The 27,171-nt window shown below is 36.3% G+C and overlaps 1 protein-coding gene across 3 annotated transcripts in view; it reads right to left on the bottom strand.

Annotated features, from left to right (window-relative positions):
* Positions 1 to 3,867: 3,867 nt before the first annotated feature.
* The window catches only part of DNAAF6 (dynein axonemal assembly factor 6), a 44,818-nt gene continuing 21,514 nt past the window's right edge, over positions 3,868 to 27,171 (bottom strand). For all 3 annotated transcript variants that reach the window (XM_073227627.1, XM_073227628.1, XM_073227630.1), the window contains exons 6-7: positions 14,687 to 14,772; positions 3,868 to 4,043 (exon numbers count right to left, since the gene is read on the bottom strand). In XM_073227627.1, coding sequence (XP_073083728.1) covers positions 3,920 to 4,043; positions 14,687 to 14,772 — 210 coding nt within the window. In that variant the 3' untranslated portion in view covers positions 3,868 to 3,919. The remainder of the gene's footprint in view (positions 4,044 to 14,686; positions 14,773 to 27,171) is intronic.

Genomic DNA, 27,171 nt, shown 5'->3' with positions numbered 1-27,171 from the left:
AGAAGAGGCAGAGGCATTGGCATAATTCCTAAAAATAGGTATGTCCAATTAAGAATAAAGATAAGACATGAGAGAGAACAGGATTTGCAAATGTACCACACTCTTCTTTATATTCCTTTTTAATGTCAAGGATTTCAATTACTAAATATAAACACAGTATCCCAAAAGGCATTGTTAGTAATTATTAATGTACAAAAGGAAAAATATTTTTAACCTAACTATACCCAAACATTGATAGCAGGACTGAGGAAGCCAAATAAATACTGTGTGCTCAAGAGTATTATTTATTCAACTAAAACATGTTGTTAGTATCATGCATTGAACTATTTATAATCCTTTGTTATTTGTATATTCCAGAACAATAGAGAGAGCCTAAGCAAAGTACACTCTAAATCATTTGATAAAGTCAATGAAAAAGCAATCAAATAAACCCTTCTGGTGATAATTATGACCAATCGCTATGCAACTGATTCTATCCGAGTATACAGACACACCTTGGAGAGATAGTGGGTTTGGTTGCAAATCAACACAACAAAGCAAATGTCACATTAAAGCAAGTCAAATGAATATTTTGGTTTCCCAGTGCATATAAAAGTTACGTTTACACTATACTGTAGTATATTAAGTGTGCAACAGCATTATGTCTAAAAAAATCAATACATACCTTAATTAAAAATGCTTTATTGCTAAAAAATGCTAACCATTGTGTAGGGGACAGCCTTTGTCTTCCCCTATGTCTGAACTCAGAATGGAGAAGCACCAGCTTGAAAACAACTGGTGCAGTCCTTAGAAGTTATCTGCCCACAAAAGCATATCTTGTCCTCGAAAATGAGCCAAGATGCCTTACCCTGCAAACAGGATGGCTTTGGGGACGTGTGAAAACACCGCCCCTGCTTACTAGGTAGATTCTAAGGAATCGACAGAATGTTCTGGCCTGTTCCCCCAGAGTAGGGAAAGATACGTACAGCATTTGGCTGAGGTCGGAGAAAGGCAGTATAAAAATAAAAGAGCTGTGCCACATCGAGGCTGCTGCAGCCATTGTCTGTCTATCTTTGTTGTCTGTGTTTTTTGTTCACTCCTATTTTACCCAAGTGAGGGACTTGCTACACATCGTCTGAGTTTTCAGCAAGTCATAATCTTTTTGCTGGCAGAGGGCTTTGCCTCTATTGTTTATGGCTGCTGACTAAGGTGGTGGTTGCTGAAGGTTGCGGTGGCTATGGCCCTTCTTAAAATAAAGACTACAGTGAAGTTTGTCTAGTTGATTGAATCTCTTTTTCACAAATGATTTCTGGGTAGCATGTGACGCAAACCATCACAACAAAGCAAATGTCACTGACAGCATTTTACCCATAGTAGAACTTCTTTCAAAACTGGAGTCAATACTCTTAAACCCTGCTGCTGCTTTATCAACTAAGTTTATGCAATATTCTAAATCCTTTGTTGTCATTGCAACAATCTTTACAGCATCTTCACCAGAAGGAGATTCCATCTCAAGAAACTGTTTTCTTTGGTCATCCGTAAGAAGCAACACCTCTTCCATTAAAGTGTTATCATGAGTTGGTGCACATGGTGTGTGTGGGGTCATGGGAAGACAGTGTAGCTCAGAGAAAACAAACAGGGACTCTGTGGCATCTTACTGCATTGACGGACAGTGACTTCAGTGGGGTATGGGGGGAACTCGATAATGAGGGTGAATGTAATAACGACATTGTTTTTCTTGTGAAATCTTCATAGGAGTGTATATCAATGATACCTTAATAAAAAAATTAAACATTTTTTTTCAAAAAAAAGTGTTATTATGAGATTGCAACCATTCAATCACATCTTTGAACTCCACTTCTAATTCTAGTTCTCTTCCTATTTCCACCACCTCTGCAGTTAATTCCTCCACTGAAGTCTTAAACCTCTCAATTATTCATGAGGGTTGGAATCAACTTCTTCCAAACCCTTGTTAATGTTGATATTTTGACCTCTTCCCATGAACCATGAATATTCTTAATGACATCCATTCCAAAAGGTTTTTGATTTACTTTGTCCAGATCTATCAGAGGAATCACTGTCTCTGGCAGGTATAGACTTAAAAAAAATATTTCTTAAGTAATAAGACTTGAAAGTCAAAATGACTCCTTAATCTGTGGGTTGCCGAATGGATGTTGTTAGCAGGCATGAAAGCATCATTAATCTTATTGTACATCTCCATCAGAGCTTGTGGGTGACCAGGCACATTGTCATTGAGCAGTCACATTTTGAAAGGAACCTTTTTCTAATCAGTTGGTCTCAACAGTGGGCTGAAACTATTAATTAAGCCATGTTGTTGACAAATGTGCTGTCATACAAGCTTTGTTGTTGCATTTAAAGAGTACAGGAAGAGTAAATTTAGAATAATTCTTAGGGGCCCTAGGATTTTCAGAACAGTAAATGAACATTGGTGTCAAAGTCACCAGCCACATTAGCCTCTAACAAGAGTGTCAGCCTGTCCTTTGAAGCTTTGAAGTCAGACATTGACATCTCTTCTCTAGCTATGAAAGTCCTAGATGGCAATTTCTTCCAACAGAAAGCTGTTTTGTCTACATTGAAAATCTGTTGCTGAGTGTAGCCACCTTCATTAAAGATCTTAGTGAGATCTTCTGGATAACTTGCTGTAACTGCTCCATCAGCACTTGCTACTTTCACCTTGCACTTTATTGTTATGGTGTTGGCTTTTTTCCTTACATCTTATGAACCAACCCCTGCTAGCTTCATATCTTTCTTCAGTAGCTTCCACACCTCTCTCAGCCTTCATAGAACTGGAGAGAGGTAGGGCCCGCACTAGGCTTTAGCTTGAGGGAATTTTGTGGCTGGTTTGATCTTCTATCCAGACCATTAAAACTTTCTCCATATCAGCAATAAGGCATTTTTACTTTCGTATTGTTCATTTGTTCACTGGAATAGCATTTTTAATATCCTTTAAGAACTTTTCTTTTGCATTCACAATTGGACTGTTTGGCACAAGAGGCCTAGCTTACAGCCTATCTTAGCTTTTGACATGACTTCCTTATTAGGCTAATCATTTCTAGATTTTGATTTAAAGTGAGAAATGTGTCACTTTTCCTTTCACTTGAACACTCAGACCATTGTAGGCTTATTAATTGGCCTAATTTCAATATAGTTGTGTCTCGGAGAATAGGGAGGCCTGAGGAGAGGCAGAGAGATGGGAGAATGGCTGGTGCATGGAGCAGTCAGGACACATAAAACACTTACCAATTAAGTTTGCTGTCTTATGTGGGCATGGTTTGTGGCACCCCAAAACAATTATAATAGCAACATCAAAGATCACTGATCACAGATCACCATAACAAATATAATAATGAAAAATTATATGAATATGAATTTTCATAATATGAAATTTCAAAATATGAAAAAGTTTGAAATATTGTGAGAATTACCAAAAGGAGACACAAAGGGAGCAAATGCTGTTGGAGAAATGGTGCCAACAGACTTACTCAAAACAGGGTGGCCACAAAACTTTTATTTGTAACAAACACAGTATCTGTGAGGTGCAATAAAGTGAAGCACAATAAAATGAGGTATACCAGTAATTAGATGACTTAAGTTCTTTAGACTACTGAAATAAGTGGACCAACCATTTCATGGTCATATTTCAGTTTTAATTGATCATATAATCTGGTTAATATTTAAATTCTATCCAGTTATTATATAAAAATGGAATAGCTTATAATTATGAGAAAATAATACTTCCTACCAGAGAATAGAAAAGACTGTAAATAATCAAAATATCACTAGAATTAAATTTAAGGCTTTTTTCAAAATATGTCAGAATAATAAAGAGAAGATAGAAAGCATTAATAAATTATTTCAAAGGTTTTCTTTATTTTTTATCAGTGCTATTTAACAACTTTTCCTCCTTATTAATGAAGTATCAGACATCAAAGTCAATGTCTCTTTTCAAAGTCATGGTGATTTCAAGAGTCTCAGTCTCAAGGGTATAGAAACCTTTGGCACTGTTGCACTCCACAGGATGGGGAAGGGTTATCAACAGCTTCCTGAAAAACAGAAATTGAAAACTTAGAATCAGCTTCCTAAAGTGATATCAAGAAGATACCACTTTTAATAAGGCAATGGAAAGCAATATAAAATATCAGAATGTTAGGAACAAAAAGACAATAATTAGACAGTACAAGTACTGGATCAAAAATATGCCTAAATAACACAAATAGTATACCAGCTTTTTGGCCTTAAATATTCAAGCAGTGGTTTTGACCTGCCACTCTTTTCTTCTAAATTGATCTCATTTTGCATAATATAAACAGTCTCAATCTATGTTTACAGGCATAGATATAGAACCATTGTAACTTTAAGTTAGTTCAATAGATCTCTTGACAGTCATACCTATGTATAGATGGAATGTGAATGAATGATACAAATCTGAAAATTGTAATATTTGAAAATATAATAATTCTGCAAATACAACTTTAGGCAGAGTTTCTACTACAGGTGTAGTTATTGAATCTCAGGCCTCGAATGACTTCAATACCAGATCAATGAAAACGCTTCCCTCTGCTTCCTTCTTGTTTTTTATGCTATACATTGACAAAAATCTCTGAGAGACTGCTGGCTTTATTTTTCAGTTTATGGCTCAGTTGCTAGATAGCTGTATGCTTTAGATGCATTGCTGGGATGAGACATTCATAATTCTGTCATAGTGATATGAATCTCAATTATGCACAGGATTGGCACATGTTGGTATCTGAAAAAAATTAAATGCATGAAACACTTGTTACCTCACATTCTAAGCAGAGGCTTCAGTGTGTCAATAAAAAGTGGGCCGGAAAGCTCTTTTAGAAGGTATAATATCCACATCAGTAAAATAATCTGTTTTTTTAGGGGTACTTATTGAATACTCATATAAAGAGCTACTATTTGAAAACAAATCCTTAAAAATCAATTGCTTCTTTACTCATTTCAAAGACCTAAGTTCAAGAAACTAGGCTCATTGGAAGTACTTTTCACACATCTCTGGAACCTATAGAAGAAATTTTCTGTATCACTTGTCCCATTCCAGATATTTGGGGTCAGAGAAACATCTCCTTTCAGCTCAAGTAATGAAATCACGATGCATTTTATTTTATTTTTTACTGCATTACAAAACTTTGGTGTATTTTCTTTTTTTTTATTAAGGTATCATTGATATACAATCTTATGAAGGTTTCACAAGAAAAACAATGTGGTTACTACATTCACCCTTATTATTGAGTTCTCCTTCATACCCCATTGCAGTCACTGTCCATCAGTGTAGTAAGATGCTACAGAGTCCCTACTTGTCTTATCTGTGCTACACTGTCTTCCCTGTGACCCCCCACACACCATGTGCACTAATCATGATACCCCTCAATCCCCTTCTCCGTCACTCTCCACCTGCCCTCCCTCACCCCTCCCCTTTGGTAACCCTTAGTCCCTTCTTGGAGTCTGTGAGTCTGCTGCTATTTTGTTCCTTCAATTTTGCTTCATTGTTATACTCCACAACTGAGGGGGAAGTCATTTGGTATTTGTCTTTCTCTGCCTGACTTATTTCATTGAGCATAATTTCCTCTAGCTCCATCCATGTTGTTGCAAATGGTAGGATTTGTTTCTTTCTTATGGCTGAATAGTATTCCATTGTGTATATGTACCACATCTTCTTTATCTATTCATCTACTGATGGACACTTAGGTTGCTTCCATATCTTGGCTATCATAAATAGTGCTGCAATAAACATAGAGGTGCATATGTCTTTTCACATTAATGTTTTCATTTTCTTTGGGTAAATTCCTAGGAGTGGAATTCCCGGGTCAAATGGTATTTCTATTTTTAGTTTTTTGAGGAACCTCCATATTGCTTTCCACAATGGTTGAACTAGTTTACATTCCTACAAGCAATGTAGGAGGGTTCCCCTTTCTCCACATCCTCACCAGTATTTGTTCTTCCTAGTCTTTTCAGTGTTGACCATCCTAACTGGTGTGAGGTGATATCTCATTGTGGTTTTAATTTGCATTTCCCTGATAATTAGCAATGTGGGGCATCTTTGAATGTGCCTGTTGGCCATCTGAATTTCTTCTTTGGAGAAGTGTCTGTTCAGGTCTTCTGCCCATTTTGTAATAGGTTTATTTGCCTTTTTGGTGTTGAGGCATGGGAGTTCTGTATATATTTTGGATGTTAAGCCCTTATCAGATATGTCATTTACAAATACATTCTCCCATACTATTGGATGCCTTTTTGTTCTGCTGATGGTATCCTTTGCTGTATAGAAGCTTTTTACCTTGATGTAGTCACATTTGTTTATTTTTGCTTCTGTTTCCCTTGCCAAAGGAGATGCATTCATGAACAAGTTGCTTATGTTTATATTCAAGAGATTTTTGCATATGTTTTCTTCTAAGAGTTCTATGGTTTCATGACTACATTCAGGTCTTTGAACCATTTTGAGTTTACTTTTGTGCATGGGGTTAGACAATAGTCCAGTTTCATTCTCTTGCATGTAGCTGTTCGGTTTTGCCAACACCAGCTGTTGAAGAGGCTGTCATTTCCCCATTGTATATCCATGGCTCTTTTATCAGATATTAATTGGCCATATATATTTGGGTTAATATCTGGGCTCTCTATTCTGTTTCATTGATCTTTGTATCCCTTCTTGTGCCAATACCAAATTGTCTTGATTACTGTGGCTTTGTAGTAGAGCTTGAAGTTAGGAGGCATTGTATCCCCAGCTTTATTCTTCCTTCTCAGGATTGCTTTGGCTATTTGGGGTCTTTTGTGGTTCCATATAAATTTTAGAACTATTTGCTCTAGTTCATTGAAAAATGCTGTCGGTGTTTTGATAGGGATTGCATTGAATCTGTAGATTGCTTTAGGCAGGATGGCCATTTTGACAGTATTAATTTTTCCTATCCATGATCATGGGATGTGTTTCCATTTATTGGTACCTTCTTTAATTTCTCTCATGAGTGTCTTGTAGTTTTCCGGGTATAGGTATTTCACTTCCTTGGTTAGGTTTATTCCTAGGTATTTTATTTTTTTTGATGTAATTGTGAATGGAATTGTTTTCCTGATTTCTCTTTCTGCTAGATCATTGTTAGTGTATAGGAATGCAACAGATTTCTGTGTATTAATATTGTATTCTGCAACTTTGCTGAATTCAGATATTAGATCTAGTAGTTTTGGAGTGGATTCTTCAGGGTTTTTTATGTACAAAATCATGTCATCTGCAAACAGGGACAGTTGACTTCTTCCTTACAAATCTGGATGCCTTTTATTTCTTTGTGTTGTCTGATTGCCATGGCGAGGACCTCCAGAACTATGTTGAATAAAAGAGAGGAGAGTGGGCATCTTTGTCATGTTCCTGATCTTAAAGCAGAAGTTTTCAGCTTCTCTCTGTTAAGTATGATGTTGGCTGTGGGTTTGTCATATATGGCCTTTATAATGTTGAGGTACTTGCCTTCTATACCCATTTTGTTGAGAGTTTTTATCATGAATGGCTGTTGAATTTTGTGGAATGCTTTTTCAGCATCTATGGAGATGATCCTGTGCCTTTTGTCTTTCTTTTTGTTGATGTGGTGGATGATGTTGATTTATTTTCTCATATTGTATGATCCTTGCATCCCTGTAATAAATCCTACTTGATCATGATGGATGATCTTTTTGATGTATTTTTAAATTCAGCATGCTAATATTTTGTTGACTATTTTTGCATCTATTTTCATCAGGGATATTGGTCTGTAATTTTCTTTATTGTGATATCTTTGCCTGGTTTTGGCATTAGAGTGATGCTGGCCTCATAGAATGAGTTCGTGAGTATTCCCTCCTCTTCTACTTTTTGGAAGACTTTAAGGAGAATGGGTATTCTGTCTTCATGAAATGTTTGATAAAATTCAGCAGTGAAGCCATCTGGTTCAGGAATTTTGTTCTTAGGTAGTTTTTTTTATTACCAATTCAATTTCATTGCTGGTAATTAGTCTGTTGAGATTTTCTGTTTCTTCCTGTGTTAGCTGCGGAAGGTTGTATTTTTCTAGAAAGTTGTCCATTTCTTCTAGATGTTGCATATAATTTTCATAGTATTCTCTAATAATTTTATGTATTTCTGTGGTGTCTGTAGTGATTTTTCTTTTCTCATTTCTGATTCCGTTTATGTGTGTAGAGTCTCTTTTTTTCTTAATAAGTCTGGCCAGGGGTTTATCTATTTTGTTTATTTTCTCAAAGAACCAGCTCCTGCTTTCATTGATTCTATTGTTTTGTTCTCAATTTCATTTATTTCTGCTCTAGTATTTATTATGTCCCTCCTTCTACTGAGACTTTAGGCTTCATTTGTTCTTCTTTTCCTAGTTTTATTAATTGTGAGTTTAGACTGTTCGTATGGGATAATTCTTTCCTGAGGTAGGCCTGTATTGCAATATACTTTCCTCTTAGCATGGCCTTCATTGTGTCTCACAGATTTTGTGGTGTTGAATTATTGTTGTCATTTGTGTCCATATATTGCTTGATCTCTGTTTTTATTTGGTCATTGATCCATTGATTATTTAGGAGCACATTGTTATGCCTCCATGTGTTTGTGGACTTTTTAATTTTCTTTCCATAATTTATTTCTAGTTTCATACCTTAGTGGTCTGAGAAGCTGGTTGGTACAATTTCAATCTTTTTGAATTTACTTAGGCTCTTTTTGTGGCCTAGTATGTGATCTATTCTTGAAAATATTCCATGTGCACTTGAGAAGAATGTGTATCCTGCTGCTTTTTGGTGAAGTGTTCTATAGATGTCTGTTAGGTCCATCTGTTCTAATGTGTTGCTCAGTGCTTCTGTGTCCTTACTTATTTTCTGTCTGGTTGATCTGTACTTTGGAGTGAGTGCTGTGTTGAAGTCTCCTAGAATGAATGCATTGCATTCTATTTCTACCTTTAATTCTGTTAGTACTTGTTTCACATATGTGGGTGCTCCTGTGTTGGGTGCATAGATATTTATAATGGTTATATCCTCTTGTTGGACTGAGCCCTTTACCATTATATAATGTCCTTCTTTGTCTCCTGTGACTTTCTTTGTTTGGAAGTCTATTTTGTCTGATACAAGTACTGCAACTCCTGCTTTTTTCTCTCTATTAGTTGCATGAGGTATTGTTTTCCATCCCTTCACTTTTAGTCTGTGTATGTCTTTGTGTTTAAAGTGAGTCTCTTGTAGGCAGCATATAGATGAGTCTTGTTTTTTTTATCCATTCAGTGACTCTACGTCTTTTGATTGGTGCATTCAGCCCATTTACATTTAGGGTGATTATTGATATATATGTACTTATTGCCATTGCAGGCTTTAGATTCATGGTTACCAAAGGTTCAAGGGTAATTCCCTTGCTATCTATCAGTCTAATTTAACTCACTTAGTATGCTAGTACAAACATAATCTAAAGGTTCTTTTTTATTCCTTTTTCTTCCTCCTCCATTATTTATATATTAGGTACCACATTCTGTACTTTTTGTCTGTCCCTTGACTGATGTTGGGAGTAGTTGTTTTAATTTTGCATCTGCTTAGTAATTCATTGTTCTACTTACTTTACTGTGGTTTTAGTTCCTCTGGTGATAGCTATTTCGCCTTAGGAACACTTCCATCTATAGCAGTCCCTCCAAAATGCACTGTAGAGCTGGTTTGTGGGGGGTAAATTCTCTCAGCTTTTGAATATCTGGAAATTGTTTAATCCCCTCCTTCAAATTTGAATCATTATCTTGCCAGGTAGAGCATTCTTGTTTCAAGGCCCTTTTGTTTCATTGCATTAAATATATCATGTCACTCCCTTCTGGCCTGTAAGGTTTCTGTTGAGAAGTCTGATGATAGTCTGATGGGTTTTCCTTTGTATGTGATCTTTTTTCTCTCTCTGGCTGCTTTTAATACTCTGCCCTTATCCTTGATCTTTGCCATTTTAATTATTATATGTCTTGGTGTTGTCCTCCTTGGCTCCTTTGTGTTGGGAGATTTGTGGACTTTCATGGCCTGAGAGACTATCTCCTTCCCCAGATTGGGGAAATTTTCAGCAATTACCTACTCAAAGACACTTTCTATCCCTTTTTCTCTCTCTTCTTCTTCTGGTACCCCTATAATGTGAATATTGTTCCATTTGGATTGGTCACACATTTCTCTCAATATTCTTTAATTCCTAGAGATCATTTTTTCTCTCTGTGCCTCAGCTTCTTTGTATTCCTCTTCTCTAATTTATGTTCCATTTACTTCTCTTCTACTACATTGAATCTGCTTTTAAATCCCTCCATTGTATATTTCATTTCAAATACTGTATTTCTTACTGATTGAATCTCCATCCTAAATTAATTCCTGAGTTCTTGTAAATTTTTTTGAACCTCCATGAGCATGTTTATGATTTTTATTTTGAAATCTCTTTCAGGAAGATTGATGAGTTCAGTTTTACTTGAGCCTTTTTCTGGAGTTTGTGGGATTTTGGGTTGAACCAGGTTCCTTTGATGTTTCCATTTGTATGTGGCATCCTCTAGTGCCCAGAAGTTCTACTCTCTGGAACTGCTCAGCCACTGGAGCAATGTCGGGGGTCACAGGGGAGTGGTGCTGATGCCTGGGGAGAGAAAAGAGCTATTTCCTGTTTCCTGGCTGCTCTGCCTGTCTCTGCTGTCAGAACCAGTGGGCCGAGAGCACAGGTGTAAGCCTCTGTGCTTTGGGTTAGTAGCTGCTGTAGGCAGGGCCCCCCTCTGGCTGGCCTGACACCAGGGCAGGGACTGCTGGTTTGCAAGCTGGTGCTGGCAGGCTGCATATCATGGTGGGGGGCCTCAGAGCTGCATAGCCAGCCAGGAGGATGGAGCGCATGAAGTTTCTGAAAGTTCCCAACCTGCTGGGCAGAGTGCACCTGGACAATTTTATCCAGTTATTCTTTCTCCTGAGCAGCAAGCTCTGTGCAATCCTTGCCCCTTTAGCAGCTCTCTTGCTGTTAGGAAGTCTCTCCGACTGCCTGCCTTTCTTTTGTCCCAGAGCAGCAGGATGTAGACCCCTGTTTTACACAAGCAGCTGGAATCTCAGTCTCTCCAAGTATTCTGCCTCTCTTAGCTTTCCCACTCCACAGATCTCCAGAGTACCATGCAATGTAGGTTTGTGCTCCCAGAGCAGATCTCCAGGGCTGGGTGTTCAGTAGTCGTAGGCTTCCACCCCCTCCCCGCTCCATTTCTCTTCTTCCTGCTGGTGAGCTGGGGTGGGGAAAGGGCTTCGGTCCCACCAGATCATGGCTTTGGTATGATACCCTGATCCATGAGGTCTGCTCTTTTCTGGGGGTGTATGCAGTCTGGTGCAGCCTTCTTTCCTGTTGCTCTTTTAGGATTAGTTGTATTAAGTATATTTTCATATTATATTTGGTTTTGGGAGTAAGTCTCTGTCTCACCTCTCATGCCACCATCTTTAATCCCACAATGCATTGTAATATATCCTGTAATAATTGGCATCTCAGAAAAGAAGTGGGTGGAAAAAGTTTACAGTTCATGCATTAAAAGTTGTTTACACTATAGGTTATGCTAGAGTTAGATTTGTTTTATCCCTTATTCTACAAACGATAATATATTCACTTAGAAAGAAAGCAGAGCTCAGTGGTGGTAGCTTCATTGCACTAAAAGACAGCTATAAATCAGCTGAAAATGAGTTCCAATGATAATGTACACTTCTCTGTCCAGAGAGAAATAAATTCAAGAGAGACAGTGGCCATTGGAATGATCCATTTATCCCTGCATTTCTGTCTAGTCCTTAATTGTATGGCTTAACATACTAAAAATTTGAAAAATAGAAACTGTGACTTATTTAGGCTCTTAGGAGAAGGGAAGTATTTTTGTCTTTTGTGTTTTATTGACTGATGTCTGAACTGAGATTTATATTTAAACAAAATAAAATTCTACAAATACTTATCCATGTATTAGTAATTAAAGGACAGGACTGTATCTTATCTTCGTGCCCCCTGCCCCTGCCAGCATCTAGCAGAAGACTTTGTTTGTTCAGTCAATAAATAAGTGAATTAAAAGTAAATAGTTTGCCACAAAAAGAGTTGAATAACTAATAGATTAGTAGTATAAAATATGAAGAAACATTGAAACTTAATTCCTCTGCCTTTACATTGTCAATATATTTGCTTTTTAAAAAGCCACAGTTTAGACATTGCTCAAGTGTTTATCTGTGTTAATCTTCATTAGGAATTATTTAAATGCAAGTAATAATATATGAACGTAAAAGGGAAAAAATTATCTATACATCCAGCTGTAGTTTAGAGACTTACATGCTTTCATTTATATTAGAGAATTCAAGTTGATATGGCTTGCAAGAGATTTTAAATAAAGGACAATCTTGTACTGTGCATATTCATATAATGAAGTTTTTACTTTACATAGTTGATAAATTATTTGATTTACATATCTGGGTTAAAATCAGACATGGAATTTTTTTCAAGGAAAGTGCAGAAATAGCTACTGAGCTGCAACACACTATTACATTTAGAAAACTTTTCATTAGGTATCAGTGTCTTTGAACATCCGTCTCTCAGTTGATCTGAATTAAAGGAGCACAGCAAAGATGAGAGTAATCTAAAGCAGCACCTCAACCAAAAATCAACTCATACTTATTTTTTTACAATGTGTTTTTATTATAGCATTCAAGGAATTCATTTATGACATTCTTAGAACCCACTCTGAAAAACAATGAAACCCCATATGGAGACAAAAGTCAGGAGGATCTAGGAAATTATCCCATTTCCCCTGTCTTCCTTCTTTTCATCTGCTTCATGTTAGGAATATACATACCAAAACAGTCATGTTTTTAAAAAAGGAAGAATTCAGGAAACTCCTTTATCTATTTTGGCTGAATAATGCTAAAAATCTGAATTTCACTAATAATTCTAATGCAATTGACGATCATTTGACTGATGTTACTGGTTCATTCAGTTAAAATAAATTCACTTGTTCTGCCTTACAATACAAGAACAGAATGTCCTCTCATTTTCTCTTGGAGCCAGTAAACATAGTGTTACAGTGTATCAAAGTTAGAAACTAAAAGTAGATGTGAATATTAGTAGTTTCAAAAATAAGACATGTTTCCAATTATACAATTTCAGATAATAGCATGGCTCCAAACAAAACGCAAGTGTTTAGGGAAAGTAATAAAAACCTTAATTCTATTTTCTGCCTCCTATCTTAGTTCATGAATTTTTGTTAAAATGCAGTACCTCTCTGCACTGAGCATTTAATATAAGTATAGTATAATCCAACAATCACAGTGCAGCCCATGTTCTATATGAAATAGTATCTCTGTGTGAGTCTTTCATTTGGTGGGCTCTGATAGATATCTGGAATGACAGCATAGCCAAAGCAACTGCCTGAAGATTGATGGAGAACTGCTAGCAAAATGGAAATTAACTCCATGGTGTGTTGATATGTGTGTGCTTTTAACAAGCACACAAATATCATGGAAGATTGACTGTTCATTTAGCTGACTATCCTTGCAAAGGTGGTGTGGAAGAGTTACTGTATAATATGCAATAAAATAATTCCAATATTTTTTGAGGTGGATAGTAGGAATAGTCAATGTAATTTTGAGACATGAGACTTTTTTTTCGTGAGAAGACATTTTTGAAATTATATAAATAATGAGAATATATTTGACATATATTCATCTATAGACCATTTTGGGTTAAATGCATCTACTGTAGAAATCAAAGTTAAGCTGTGTATGTATATTGGGCTGTTTACACATAGAAGTCTTGTATGATGGATCTACTTTTTATTTTCTTAAAGCCCTAATATCAACAAAGAAGAATTATACGTACTGATAATGGAAGGAAGAAAATGTGCCAGCAGCTGACTGCTTCCCACACCCAGTTTGAAATGTTTATGAGTTATAGAGAAAGAACCACTGCAATCAACAAATGTGCTCACTGCTATACATCCAGATGAAAAGTGAACAAAGCAGTGAGATACTTAGATATTTTATCTAGCACACAGCAGGTTCTATTGATTCCCTCTTTATAGAGTTAGTTTTGAGAGACAGGACTGATTAATCCAGGTTTCAGGATAAACAATTTATATCAGAATTTTGCTGTATGTGAACCTGTCTTATAATAAGACTATTTTGAAAATACCAAAATGTTTAATTGAATTATTCCACTATCATCTGTATTATTTTTAAATGTATTCACAGAACTTGAAAATTTAGTGATAAATTAGCTGTTGGGATTTCTGTTTTAAGTAATTGATAATAAGACATTTTTGATGATTTTTAGATGAATATAATCTAATTTAACCTTTCAGCCTCCACAATACCCAATATGTTTTAAAGATATTGCTTCTCTTATCCCATCACTGTACAAAAAAACACATGCACGACTTACAACTTAAGGAATTTTCACCTCTAGCTATTTTTCAGCTAAGCGAACCATATGTGAATGTCAAGGACTGTTTTGCTGGTTTCAGCCTACTCCAAATGTATGGGTGCAAAGTAGAAAAAAATTAAGTATTTCCAAATATACTTGTGTTTATATTAAGTATATCAAATATCTGAATGATTAACTGACTTTTTTACTTTTCTCCTGACTTTAAGGGTGATGCAAAATAACAGTATACTTTTAAAAAGAATATTGACTAAAGAGTCATTAATATTATAACACATTATTCTAGTTCCAAGTTTTACTCACTTATGAGGAGTACGAAGGTCAAGAGTCATTTCCTGAATATCAATTTTAATGTCAGAAGAGTTTGTATTTGGCAGTTTAATTTTAACCTGAAAGAGAAAACGAAAAGAAAAATACTGCTGTTTTGAAGATGAGTTAATTTGAAGAGTGTAAGAAAATATGGGGAAATGAGAACTAATATTTATGAAGCCCCAACTATATACCAGGCTATGACCATTCCTTATAACAATGTTGAGAAGCAGGGATTAATACCCCCATTTTACAGATGGGGAAACTTAGATACTGAGAAATTTAGTGAGTGGCCCAAGGGCAACTGTCTGCAATTTGACAAGGTCTATCTGACTCCAAAGCTATATGGAAACACTTTGGTTACTTGCCTGTAACCTTCATTGTCTGAAGGTGTATACCAATGCACGTTCTAGAGTTGGGGGCCTTCAAATGCCTTTATATCAGTGGGCACTTTGCATAAAATATGGTTAGTTTCTCATGTGGGGCGTGGTTTGGTGATGCCATCTTGTAGTCTCCTAGTATAAGCTCCCATACCACATTTCCTAGAGAAGTGTAGGAGTCCATAAAAGTTGTTAACATAACAAAATAAAAATAACAATATGACTCCCTCCATAAAACAATGGCATGATTTATTGGTCTGGTTAAGATTTCGCTTAAAAATGTGTCATCTCAATTACCACATCACCCAGCAATTCCACTTCTAGGTGTATACCCAAGAGCATTAAAAACAGTATTCAAACAAAAACATGTACCTAATGTTTTTGTTCACAGCATTATTTACAATAGCTGTGAATGAAAGGTGCAAACAACCCAAATGTGCATCAACTGATGAATGGATAGCCAAAATGTAGTATGTCCATAAAATGGAATATTATTCGGCTACAAAAAGGAATGAAGTACTATTACATGGATGAACCTTGAAAACATTAAGCTAAGTGAAAAAAGCTAGGCACAAAAAGCCACATATTATAGGATTCTACTAATAGGAAATATCCAGAATCGGCAAATTAATAGAGACTGAAAACAGACTGGTGGTTTCCAGAAACTGGGGAGAGAGAGAAAAGGAGTCACTGTTTAACGAGTATGGATTTCCTTTTGGGTTGATGAACATGCTCTGGAATTAGGTATTAGTGATGGTTGCACAACATTGTGAATATACTAAATGTCACTAACGGTAAATTTTATATTATGTGTATCTTGACAAAATATAAAATCTCATCTCTAACTCTAATTTAATTAATTCTCTCTTCAATAAAAGTTGATGATCTATCTACCTACCTACCTATCTTTCTGAGATGACATGGCATATGGTTTCCATACACACAAAAAAACAACCTAAGGTTAAGGTAAATTATGAAGCCTTCTCTAAAATGAGGTAGAAGACTTGAATTATTGGACATATGGTGATTTCAAAGCTGGAAGGGCAAGGGTAGAAGCAACATATCAAATAAGAAATGGGAAAAATAAAATCCCTTGTAAGAAGCTTAAGGTAAGCAATAGTGTTTTTGCAGTATAATGTGGACCAATACATGTCCATGAGCTATATTTTACTTTATTAAATCTGTATATAAAAATATTTGTAAATAGAGTTATAGAGATCCTACTATCAAAATATATCCTGTGATTAATGTTTTCATTAAGCAAAGAATTATCTAACTGTATTTTTAAAATTCAGATCTTCACCAACATCAACATTCTCTGGAAGAGTCATTCCAGAAGATAATCATCAAAAACTTCAACAAAGATCCTGGTGCTGTTGCAGTTGTAGCTGCATTCATCCCACCACTTCCTGGACTTGCCATTGCAATGAAGAAGGAGATATCTAAGCTGGCCTGTGTATACAGTAAAACAACAAATTTGACTAGATCTATACTGTCAGAACTCAACCAAGAATTAGGAGAAGTGCAAGTTGCAGCACTCCAAAATCTTGCAACTATAGACTATCTACTGTTAAAAGAACATATGGGATGTGAACAGTTCCCAGGAATGTGTTCTTTTAATTTGTCTGATTTTTCTCAAACTATTCAAATTCAGTTAGACAATATCCATCATATCATTGATAAGTTTTCACAAATGCCTAGGGTGCCTAACTGTTTTTTTTGGTTTCACTGGACATGGCTGGTAATTGTAGGTCTGCTTTGGTTATGTAGCTGTATTCCTATTATGTTAATGTGTGCATGCAATTTAATTAGTAGTTTAAAACCTATACATGCTTATGTTATACTACAAGAACATATGTCAAAGAAATAATCAACCTTCCCATGTTTTCTTCTGTCTGCTACTTCTATAGCTTTTCTTCTTCCTTCCTAATTACAACCCCTAAGTAGAATTCGTGCCTCATATCGAAATTACCGAGTATCGTAATTCTTCCAAGTGGTAAAGATACCTCAAGACAAATGCAGGGCATAGAAGCCACAGGGCAAAATCTGCAAAGAAGTAAAAAGCTAACCTTTTCAAACAATATTGCTTCTCTCTCACCAACTTTACATTTCCCTGTATGGCCCCAGAAGATGACTGGTTAGCCAGAAATGGGTAAGATTCCTCAAGGGAGGAACAACCTAAGACAGGCACAGTCACAGGGGGCCATCAGGTGAGAAATTGGGGATCAATAGAGGTGAGGCTTAGAACCTCACCCCCCCCTGTTTTGAGAGAAATCTTCTGCATCGTGGACGTTTTGTTGCCCTTGTCTAGCTTGGATTAATACTTAAGTCTATAGGCACACACCTGATCATCTACATTTGCCCTCTTACAGCACTAAACTATGTTTTCTACCTTTATCTTGCATCTACCTACCACTTCAGCATTTTATTAAAAATAACAATAATAATAATAAGGGAGAAATGTGGGATTCACATATAAATCAAGTATAAAAATCAAACTAATAATCATAATTGACTTGATTGTTTATAGTTCATGATGCGTGATCAAAACCGAAAAGTTTCTGTGATTGACTGCCCTTGCACTGTTCACCATGTAAGAACTTATTCACTATGTAAGAACTTGTTCACCATGTAAGAACTTGTTCGTTATGCTTCAGAAGATTGGAGACTGTTGAGAATTAGGCTTGGGGTTGATTAATGATTGTGCATTGAGTCCCCTATACAGAATTTTATTGTTGTTAACAACCATATGATCAATAAATATGAGAGATGGCCTCTAAAAAAAAAGAAAAAAAAAGATAAAACCAGGAGAGGGAGCACTGAACATTCTATTTCCATAAATCCTACAAAAATATATTTGAAAGATTTCTATAACAAATAAACTTTATTTCAACCACAGATGTATTAAATTACAATCTGCAGGAGATTAAGCATTTTCCAATTGCATTCATAAATAAAATCTGTGAAACACCATCATCACTGGTCATGTTCTGTTTAGAAATCAAATATACTGCACAAAATTGACCAATGACCCTTTACATCAATTAGCACTAAAATACATCAATATGTTTCTCTAGTACTGCTTTAGTGCATACTGTATAGCCTTGCTACCCTGGGTCTAGAAGACATTTAATAAAACCTACCTCTCCGTTTGATTGCCTACAACTATAAGACTTTGTAGAAATTCTAAAATTTTAGCTTAAAATGTTTAGCTCTTTATTTTACAAGTTTACCTACAGTGTTCCCTGGCTAGAAATGGATGGCTGGAGTATGAAGTTTTCCTGAAAAGGAAAAACAATGTAAATATCCATGGGAAAATCTTACAATAATTTTCGTTTACTATATTTAGATATGTCTACAAGAATAAAGTTGAATGGAAAGTAAAAAAAAAATTCAGATCTTCATAATTAGAGATAAACTTTAAGTGAGAGAAATAGGACATTTCTCAGAGGTAGTGTTCAGTGCTCCACCTCAAAGTAAAACAGCATTCTATTGAACAAAGAAAGACCCATTTAATGGTAATAACTCATATCTGAGAGTTGAGTTGAGATGTTCTTTTGTTCCAAGATGACTCATGTCATCTGGACCAAGGGATATGAATTTTTGTTTTTTTTTAGTTTGAAATATTGAGATCTTTCAAGGTAAAAAATTATTTCCCCAGGGTTGAAATGACATTTGAGAAAGGAAAAAAAATTATGACTTATATGAAATTTACATAGAACTTTTGGGTAGAACTTTAAAGTGGTTCTTAAAATCATTTGCAACTCTAGTAAAGGATAGTTCAGAAACAACTCCCTAATTTTTCCTCTTAGGGAAATTAAAACTGTATAAAAATAGTTTCAGAAGAGGGACACGAAGGAACAAATTACGTGGAATGGTACACATTAAATATCTTATAAGACAGAACATTCAATAAGGAATCTTAACAGAAAAACTCCTTCTGAAACATGAATCAGACTTCTTTAGAAATACTTTTTAAGAATTTCTAGAAAATGCACATGGTTATTTATTGACTTCTAATTGAACCCAAGACCTAACTTGTCCAACATTAGTAAATACAGTCACTGACCAAGCAATTAAAAGGAACTGATGTTCCTCTCTTTACTTTGAAAGAATATATCACTTTAATACGTAAACTAAGGTAAACTGCTAAAAATTTCAATGGGAAACTTTCAACCTTTTGGGAGCTCAAACTTTGGAGTCGATCTTGGGTTTGAATTCTGGTTTTGTTGCTTATTAGTTATCTATTGTTGTATAACCAAAACCAATTACACTCCCCTCCCCCAATTTAGAGCTCAAAACAATAAATATGTGTTATCTCACACATTTTCTATGGGTTAGGGATTTGGGTAGTTTTGGCTTACGGTCTAAACTGAGGTTGTAGTCAAGATATTGGCTGAAACTGTGCCATCTGAAGGTTTTATTGGGACTAGTGGATCTGCATCCAAGATGGCTCATTCACACAGCTGCTGGCAAGAGGCCTCATTTCTGCACCACATGAACTTCTCTGTAGGGCTTAGGGCTGCTTGAGTATTCCTATGATGCAACAGCTATCTTCTCCCCAGACTGAATGATCCAAAAGAGGAAGGCAAAAGCAATGTTTTTCTTTTTTTAACATAGCCTCAGAAACTCTATACCTTCATTTCTGTAATATCCTATTGGTCAGCCTTATTCAATGTGAGAAGGGACTACACAAAGGGAAGAATTATCAAGAGGTGAGAATCACTGGGAGCCATCTTTTAGGCTGGCTACAACACTACCCATCACTACTTCAGTTCAAATCTCTGAAAAGTAGCAGGAAAAAACTCCACTAACTTATGGTTTGTGAAATCCTGTCTTCCAACTTTCAGTTTGTCTTCAAGCAAGCAGTCAAAACTACTTGCTTAGTCTCTTTGGGAATTCACTTGGAGCCTTCTTGGAGGTGAAGGTAGGTCAAATTGCTTACAAATTGTTTTCATGGTCCTTCATTTATTTTCCTGTGTGTTGTAAGAGGGCTGGCTCAGTATACCAAAAGCTTTGGGGGGATCATTAATGTAGGATTATCATTTTGAGTTTTAACTTTCCTCTTTCCTTTCTGGTCCTTATGATAGATTTATATGACACGATGGTTCCTAAATAAATAGTATTCCCATAATCTGTAAGTGATTAATGCAGGTTCCCTAGATCCTTGGATAGGTGTCAATGATCATATAAGATGCTTGAAAATTGAAATGAGGCCAACAGCAAGTGTTCAATGGAGATCATCTATTTTAGGTTTTCTCTTGAACTGTCACTTCCTGACTACCAGAACAAAAGAATAAATAAAACATATGTAACTTGGCCAGTCTACACTATTTACTGAAATTCTGGTGAAGCTTAAGACATACAAAAGGGTTTGGGCTGACACTTTGGAAGATACCCTTATTTATGAGTTCTAGGTATTGGAAAAATATTTTTATTTGACAGAAATACAGCAGTCACCCCCAATATATTTAATTCTTAGCAAAGAAGTTAAGACTATTTGAGTTTCCATTGGAAACTTAATATTGAGAAATTTTGATTAACAGAAAAAGTTGGGGTAGGTCTCATTGTGAATTGCTTCAGTGATTTAATTTCCCATTGTTTAACTATGGAAACACATGTGAGCTATTTTTTCCATTGCAGCCATACTAAGTATTTTATTAAATATCTCATGAATACTAATAATGTTTAGGAAAATGAAAAAAATATAAAGGTGATAGACCCCCACTTTGAAGTTACATAAATATTTATCTCTGAAGAATAAAAATACAGAGCTATGTGTTCTTCAAAACTAGGGCACAAAGCTAATATCTTTTTAAACTAATGGATACATTTTCTACAGTGTTACCATTTTGAAACATTCCAGGATTATACTGCCTTGCTTGTTTTATAAGATCATAGAAGCATGACTCTTCCCCTCTCACAGAAGTCAAGAGTAAGCTTAGCTCATTCTAGAGTAAGAAGACTCAACTAGAGGCCTCCATACTTCTGTGGGCACCCAGGCTCACCCCCAAACACTCACAGCCTCACCACCACTAGCTGTCTTGAGACTACCAACACTCAATTCATTATACTTTTATATCTATTTGCCAATCAACATGAGAAACCTTAGACTCCCAAGTCCTTCCTTATCACCTAATAATTATCATCTGGGTTTTCATATCTCCTATTATGTTTCCATTTCCTACCCTTCACCAACTCACAAAACCCTTCCATTAAGTCCTCTGGAACATACAGTGAATCATCCTTTATCTCACAAGCCTCTTTGAATATTCTCTTCAACTTCTTAGTCTAATTAAATCTGGATCTCTCTTGATGAAACTGCTTCCATTATAGTCTTCTTGCTTGTACCTGTTTCTTCTTATATATCCCATCCCTTTTATATCACTGAGCCTGCTCCTTTCCTCCAGCTTTTTAAAATAAATCTTATGTCTTCACACTATGTCACCAATTACCCTCCTTATTGCAATCATCTACCAATTCCTGGGGTACACTCCTACCCCAATTTCTCTAAGAATAGTTCTTTGTTCTCTATTGGTATTTCTAACATTAACTTCTATCTTAAATCTTGGTGACTTAAATATCCACTTAGATAACCTTTCTATCATTGTGGCCTCTCCTCCGCATCTCCTTCAAATCTTTGCACAGATATTGCCTTCTCAATGAAGCCTTCCCTGACCACACTATTTAAAATTGTAGCCATTACCAATCCTAGTACTCCCTATTATTTCCCCTTGCTCTTTTCCCCTTCAAATCATTTATCACCTTCCAATGTAAAGTATATGCATTTATATTGTTATTTCTCCCACTAGATGGTATGCTCTGTGAAGGTGGTAATATCTGTGTTTTGTTGACTATGATATCTTCAGTGCTTGAAACAGTATCTGGTACATCATAGGCACTCAATAAAAATTTGTTGAGTGAATTAATAAAAGAATGAAAGCAAAAATAGGCCAATATTAAGAAATTTAATATAATTTACCAAAAGATCAAAACTAAAAATATCATATGATCTCCACAAATGTTAAAAGGGCATTTGATCAAATTCATCATCCATTCTTGCTTAGAACTCTAAATAAAATCAGAATGGATTAGTTCCCTAATATATAACCCAAAAGTCAGTATATGAATGCATAGCTGAATGAGGTAACACTAGAAACATCCTAATTAAAGTAAGAAATAAGAATGACCAATATTTGCCACTGTTAAGTAATGTAGTTCTGGGGATACTAACTGATGCAACTAAACAAGAAAGAAACAGGATGTAAAATTATCATTATCTGAGGGAAGAACATTCCAGGTGGAATGAACAGTAAGGAATCAGGAAGTAAGTGGACATATTGAAGGATCAGAAAGAAGGCCAGGGTGGCTAGAACATAAAGAACATGAAAGAAAATGTGGCATCAGGTGAAACTGAAAAAGTAGATAAGGGTTAGATCATATAGAGCCTTATAGGTCAAGATAAGGAGTTTGGATTTTGTTCTAAGTGCTATAGAAAGCTGTTGAGGGTTGTGAGTAAAGAAGTGGTGTGATCTGATTTACTTTTTAAAAAGGATCACTCTGGAAACTGTGTCAAGGCTGCAAGGAAACAAGAAAGATGAGTCAGGAGGGAATCATAATGGTCCAGGTAAGAGATGATGGTTTTTGTGGTAGTAATGAAAATTAGATGGATTTAGACTGTATTTTGAAAATAGAGCCAATAAGACTTGCTGATGGACTGCGTATGCGGTGTAAAGGAAAGAGGAATGAGGGATGATTTAGGTTTTTAGCTTATGCTTTTGGGTGAATGTTGTTGTCATTTCCTGAGATGAGAAAGACCAATGAGAAAGAGGTTTGGGGAAGACAAGAGTTCCATTTTAGACATACTAGATTTGAGTTGCCCATTAAACACCTTGGAGATATCAAGTAAGGAGTTGGTTTTATGAATCTGAAGCTCATGGGTGAGGTAAAGACTGGAGAGATAAATGGTACTTAAAGCCAGGTGCTAGATGGAAAGAGAATAGAGAAGAAAAGACATAAGTCTTTTTCAGAGATCTAAAGAACTTCAGACAGGAGAGTAAGAGCCACTGATTTGGGACCAAAGGAGATGAGGAATGCCCAGTGATTTTAGAGGAAAATCAGGAGAGTGGGGTCATTAAAGTAAATACCATGACTACTTTTTTACTATTTATTCATTAGCTCTAGTGATACACAGAAGGCACTCAATAAATACTATGTAAGTAAATGAATGGATCTTGTCCAAGGAAAAAGAATTCTTAGGCCTCCTATCCTAAGAAAGAAAATCCCTAAATCTCCCCTCCTCTGTCTAAATCATCTCCTCTGTCTCCCCTCTACCCCTTCACTGCTAAACTTCCTCAAAGAACAATCTATTTGCTGCCTTCTCTTCCTCACTTCCTGTTCACTTTTCAGCTTTCTTCAATCTGATTCTGGCTCCTTTCACACTACTGAAGCTGTTCTATTCTAAGCATCACCAAAGACTTAATGAATCTAAAAGTTTTCTGAACTCTAATCCTTCTGTACTCCTCTATAGCAGCAGACATTATTATCCCCCATCTCTGAATATCCTTCTCAGTTCCTCTTTCTTTATCTATCCATTAAATACTGGCCTTTTCTAGGGTCAATCTGTGAATCTGCTTGCATGGATTCAGAAGTTTCTGCCAGGTCTGGTTCAAGAATTCCAGACCACATGATTCAGATATTTTGACATCATCGAAGTGTTGTAAACTTACTGATTTTTTATTACCAAGTAGTATGTATAAGACATTTTCCACCCTTGTTTCAACAATGACCTTAAGCCCATTCAAACTCTTTCTCCTCTACCTTTTCAATCTCTCTCTCTCTCTCTATCTCCCTCTCTCTCTCTTTCTCTATCTATCTATCACTGTCATTATGGGGGACTTTTATTTTCAACTTTACTAATTCAAAATTTTAAATATATATAACTTTCATAATCAGAAATACATTGTCTATACAATTAGATTAGCTTCTTTCATTCCCCTACCATCTTTATGAAAGAATGTTATGACATTAACTATAAATGTATGTATATTACTGAGACAGCTATTAGAAATTTAATTGAAAAAAAAATTTAATTGGAGGTTTACTGTGCTGCCTGGAGCTGATAATAAGGAATTGTATTATAGCTCAAATATCCTTCTCCCTGACACACAATCTGATATATAACCAATGAAATAAAGTTAGCATAATCAGAAAGTCTACCAAAAAAAGTTGTCTATCTGGAGAGAGAATCCATTCCTTTATCAAGCAGTCAAATCTATTTATTCATTAAAAGTAAATTAAAATGACTTTTTTAACCTTAAGAGAAAAATCAACATTTGAGAAGCAGATCATTCAAGAAACAAGTAAATTCTCAGAGGAATGGCAGACACTGCTCAGAGTGATTGATAGCCCTTTCTGTGATAAATATGTGTGATAAACATGTGACTCATAGTTGTGTCTGCCAGATGCTGACTGACTCCTATCCCATCCCTGACTCTCACCTCATTCTCGGTGAGACTTAGAGATGAAGTAAGGCTCATATCCTAGTGGCAATGAAAAAAAAAACAGGCTTAATGGCTTGTTTTCTACCCTCACATCAGACTGTCCCCTTATCAATACAGGTCTATTAAAGAAAGATCACCAAAATATTAAGTATGCATTCCAGCTCAAAAAAGAATATCAAGTTACCTGCAGGCTGCTTACCCCTTCTCCTAGAACAAACAATGGGTCATTTTGCAGAAAATCAATAACCCTAGCCCTATTCATTTTTGGATTTTAGACATAGTCTGCTGTTCAGTACCTATGGGTAAAAATGGGAATACACTGACCTACTTCCCCACTGCATCCTCCCCCTTTCTGCCACAAATACTAGTCCAGTGGGAAAGCCAGGCAATCTCCCTACATAGTTTTGAGACATGAAGTTCTTTTTCCCACACTCCCCAACTCACACCCAAACAGGGCTTCAGTCAGCCCTGTTATCAGAGTAGGCAGATTCCCATTCTTTGTTACCTTTATTCTTTTTGGCTTCTGCCATCATCATTGTTCTTATATCTAAAGCCTGCCACAATCCCAACCTCACTTCACTGATGTGATTCCTCTTGGTTTTCAATACCTAGCCTGGAATTGGAGTGAGAATTTACAATGCCTTTGTCTGACCTGTCTCTGGTTGTTGACCCATCCCAAGGGCTACTGTTTCTGTCCCCATTTAGTCCCATTTCTGAGAGTTTCCGAGTATATCCATCTCAACACCCTCCCCTCTCTAAACATACATATGCTACACAAAATGAAGTACTACTTCAGTCCAAGCCTGATGCAAAGCCAGCACTCTGTGGTAGTATATTCTAATCCCTCCAGAGAGCAAACACCAACTCTGAAAATCAACATCTCCACTCTGTCTTTGAGTTCCACATAGATTTGACACTTACAATGAGATTTCCTACAGGCACTTCAAACTCAATATAGCAAAAACTGAATATTTTTCCCTCTAGAACTTTGACTTCTTTTTTTTGCATACTATATCTGATCCCCACAACACACACTCAGCCACCCTTTGTTTACTCTTATTCCAAAAGTAATAGATGGTAATTGTAAAAAAGGAATATTCAGATGAGCAAAAAGAAATAAAACCCATCTCTAAGACTACCACCAGAGGTAAACCACTTCACATTCCCATATCTTGATTAAAGCCATCACCTAGTCACACTCACCTTGTCACCCAAACTAGAAATCTGACTCCGTTTCTCCTTTACATATCACACTTGATGACTTTCTAAATCCTATCAGCACTACCTCCAAAATGTCTACTGAAGGCATTCTTTTCTATCCTCACTACCATAGTCCAGGCTCTTCTCTCACCTGAACAGGTGCAATTGTCTTTCAAGTGGTTTTCCTACCACCAGTCTCCCAAACTCACATTTGCCTCCTACCAGAATCTCCACCAAATTCTCCATCACAATCTGCCACTGGAGTTGGTCTGAAATACTCATTTAAGCATTTAACTCACCTGCTTTAAAACAGTTAATGACTCTGATGCCTACAAAATAAAGTTCCAATTTCATAGTGTCTTAGTCTGCTCTGGCTGCCATAACAAAATGCTATAGACTGGAATTCTGAGTATGCCAGATATACCAGCGTGGTCGGTTTCTGTTGAGAGTTCTCTTCCTGGCTTGTAGATGGCTCTCTTCTTGCTGAGCACACACATGGCTGGGAGAGAGAGCAAGCACAACAAGCTCTCTGGTGTCGCTTGGTATAAGGCACTAATATTATCATGAGGGCCCCACCTTGTGAACTCATCTGTACCTAATTACCTCCCAAAGGCTCCATCTCCAAATACCATCACACTGGGGGTTAGGGCTTCAACATATGAATTTAGGGGGGAAACAATTCAGTCCATAGCATATGGTATGACATTCAAGGGCTTTTACAGCTAGCTCTAAGTTGCCTATTCTGTTATTATTCCATGCCAGTGCATTCTGGGGCTACAAGAACATCACAAACAGCTCTCAAAACACATCATGTACTTTCATCGCACTATGCCTTTGTTTATGCTGTTCACTCCACTCAGACAGCTTTCCTTCCCTGACATACTATTATGTCCTTCAAATGTCCAGGTCAAATGCCAACTGTTGAGAAGTTGGCTTGGACTTCCTCCTCATTGTGCCCTTATCACTTTGCACCTACTTCTATCAAATTCAAATTGCCTGGGTTTAACCTGTCATTCGGCCAGGTTTAAATGTGTGACCTTAAGCAAGTTACTTAACTTCTTTGTGCTTCAGGAACCTCATTTGTAAAATGGGGATAATAGCACTTATTTCATGGGGTTGGTGTGAGGATTAATGAGTCACTAAGTGCCAAGGTCTTTGAGAAATGCCTGGCACATAGTAAGCATTATATAAACTATTTGCTATTATTATTATATCATGTTGAGTGAAAACAATCAGGATAAAAACTTTTATTCATAGACTGTAAATGTAGAGAAAGGGTTCCACTATGTCACTCTGGTGACTTTGCTCTATCCACATAGACCACATAGGAAAGGCTCAGTTGCAATCTGCCCCAGGTCTTGGCAGAACATCTGGTGATCCTCCTAGAACACAGGAG

Source organism: Manis javanica, chromosome X, assembly GCF_040802235.1.
Source record: "Manis javanica isolate MJ-LG chromosome X, MJ_LKY, whole genome shotgun sequence".
NCBI classification, from domain to species: domain Eukaryota; kingdom Metazoa; phylum Chordata; class Mammalia; order Pholidota; family Manidae; genus Manis; species Manis javanica.
This window is presented reverse-complemented; position numbering and strand designations above follow the sequence as displayed.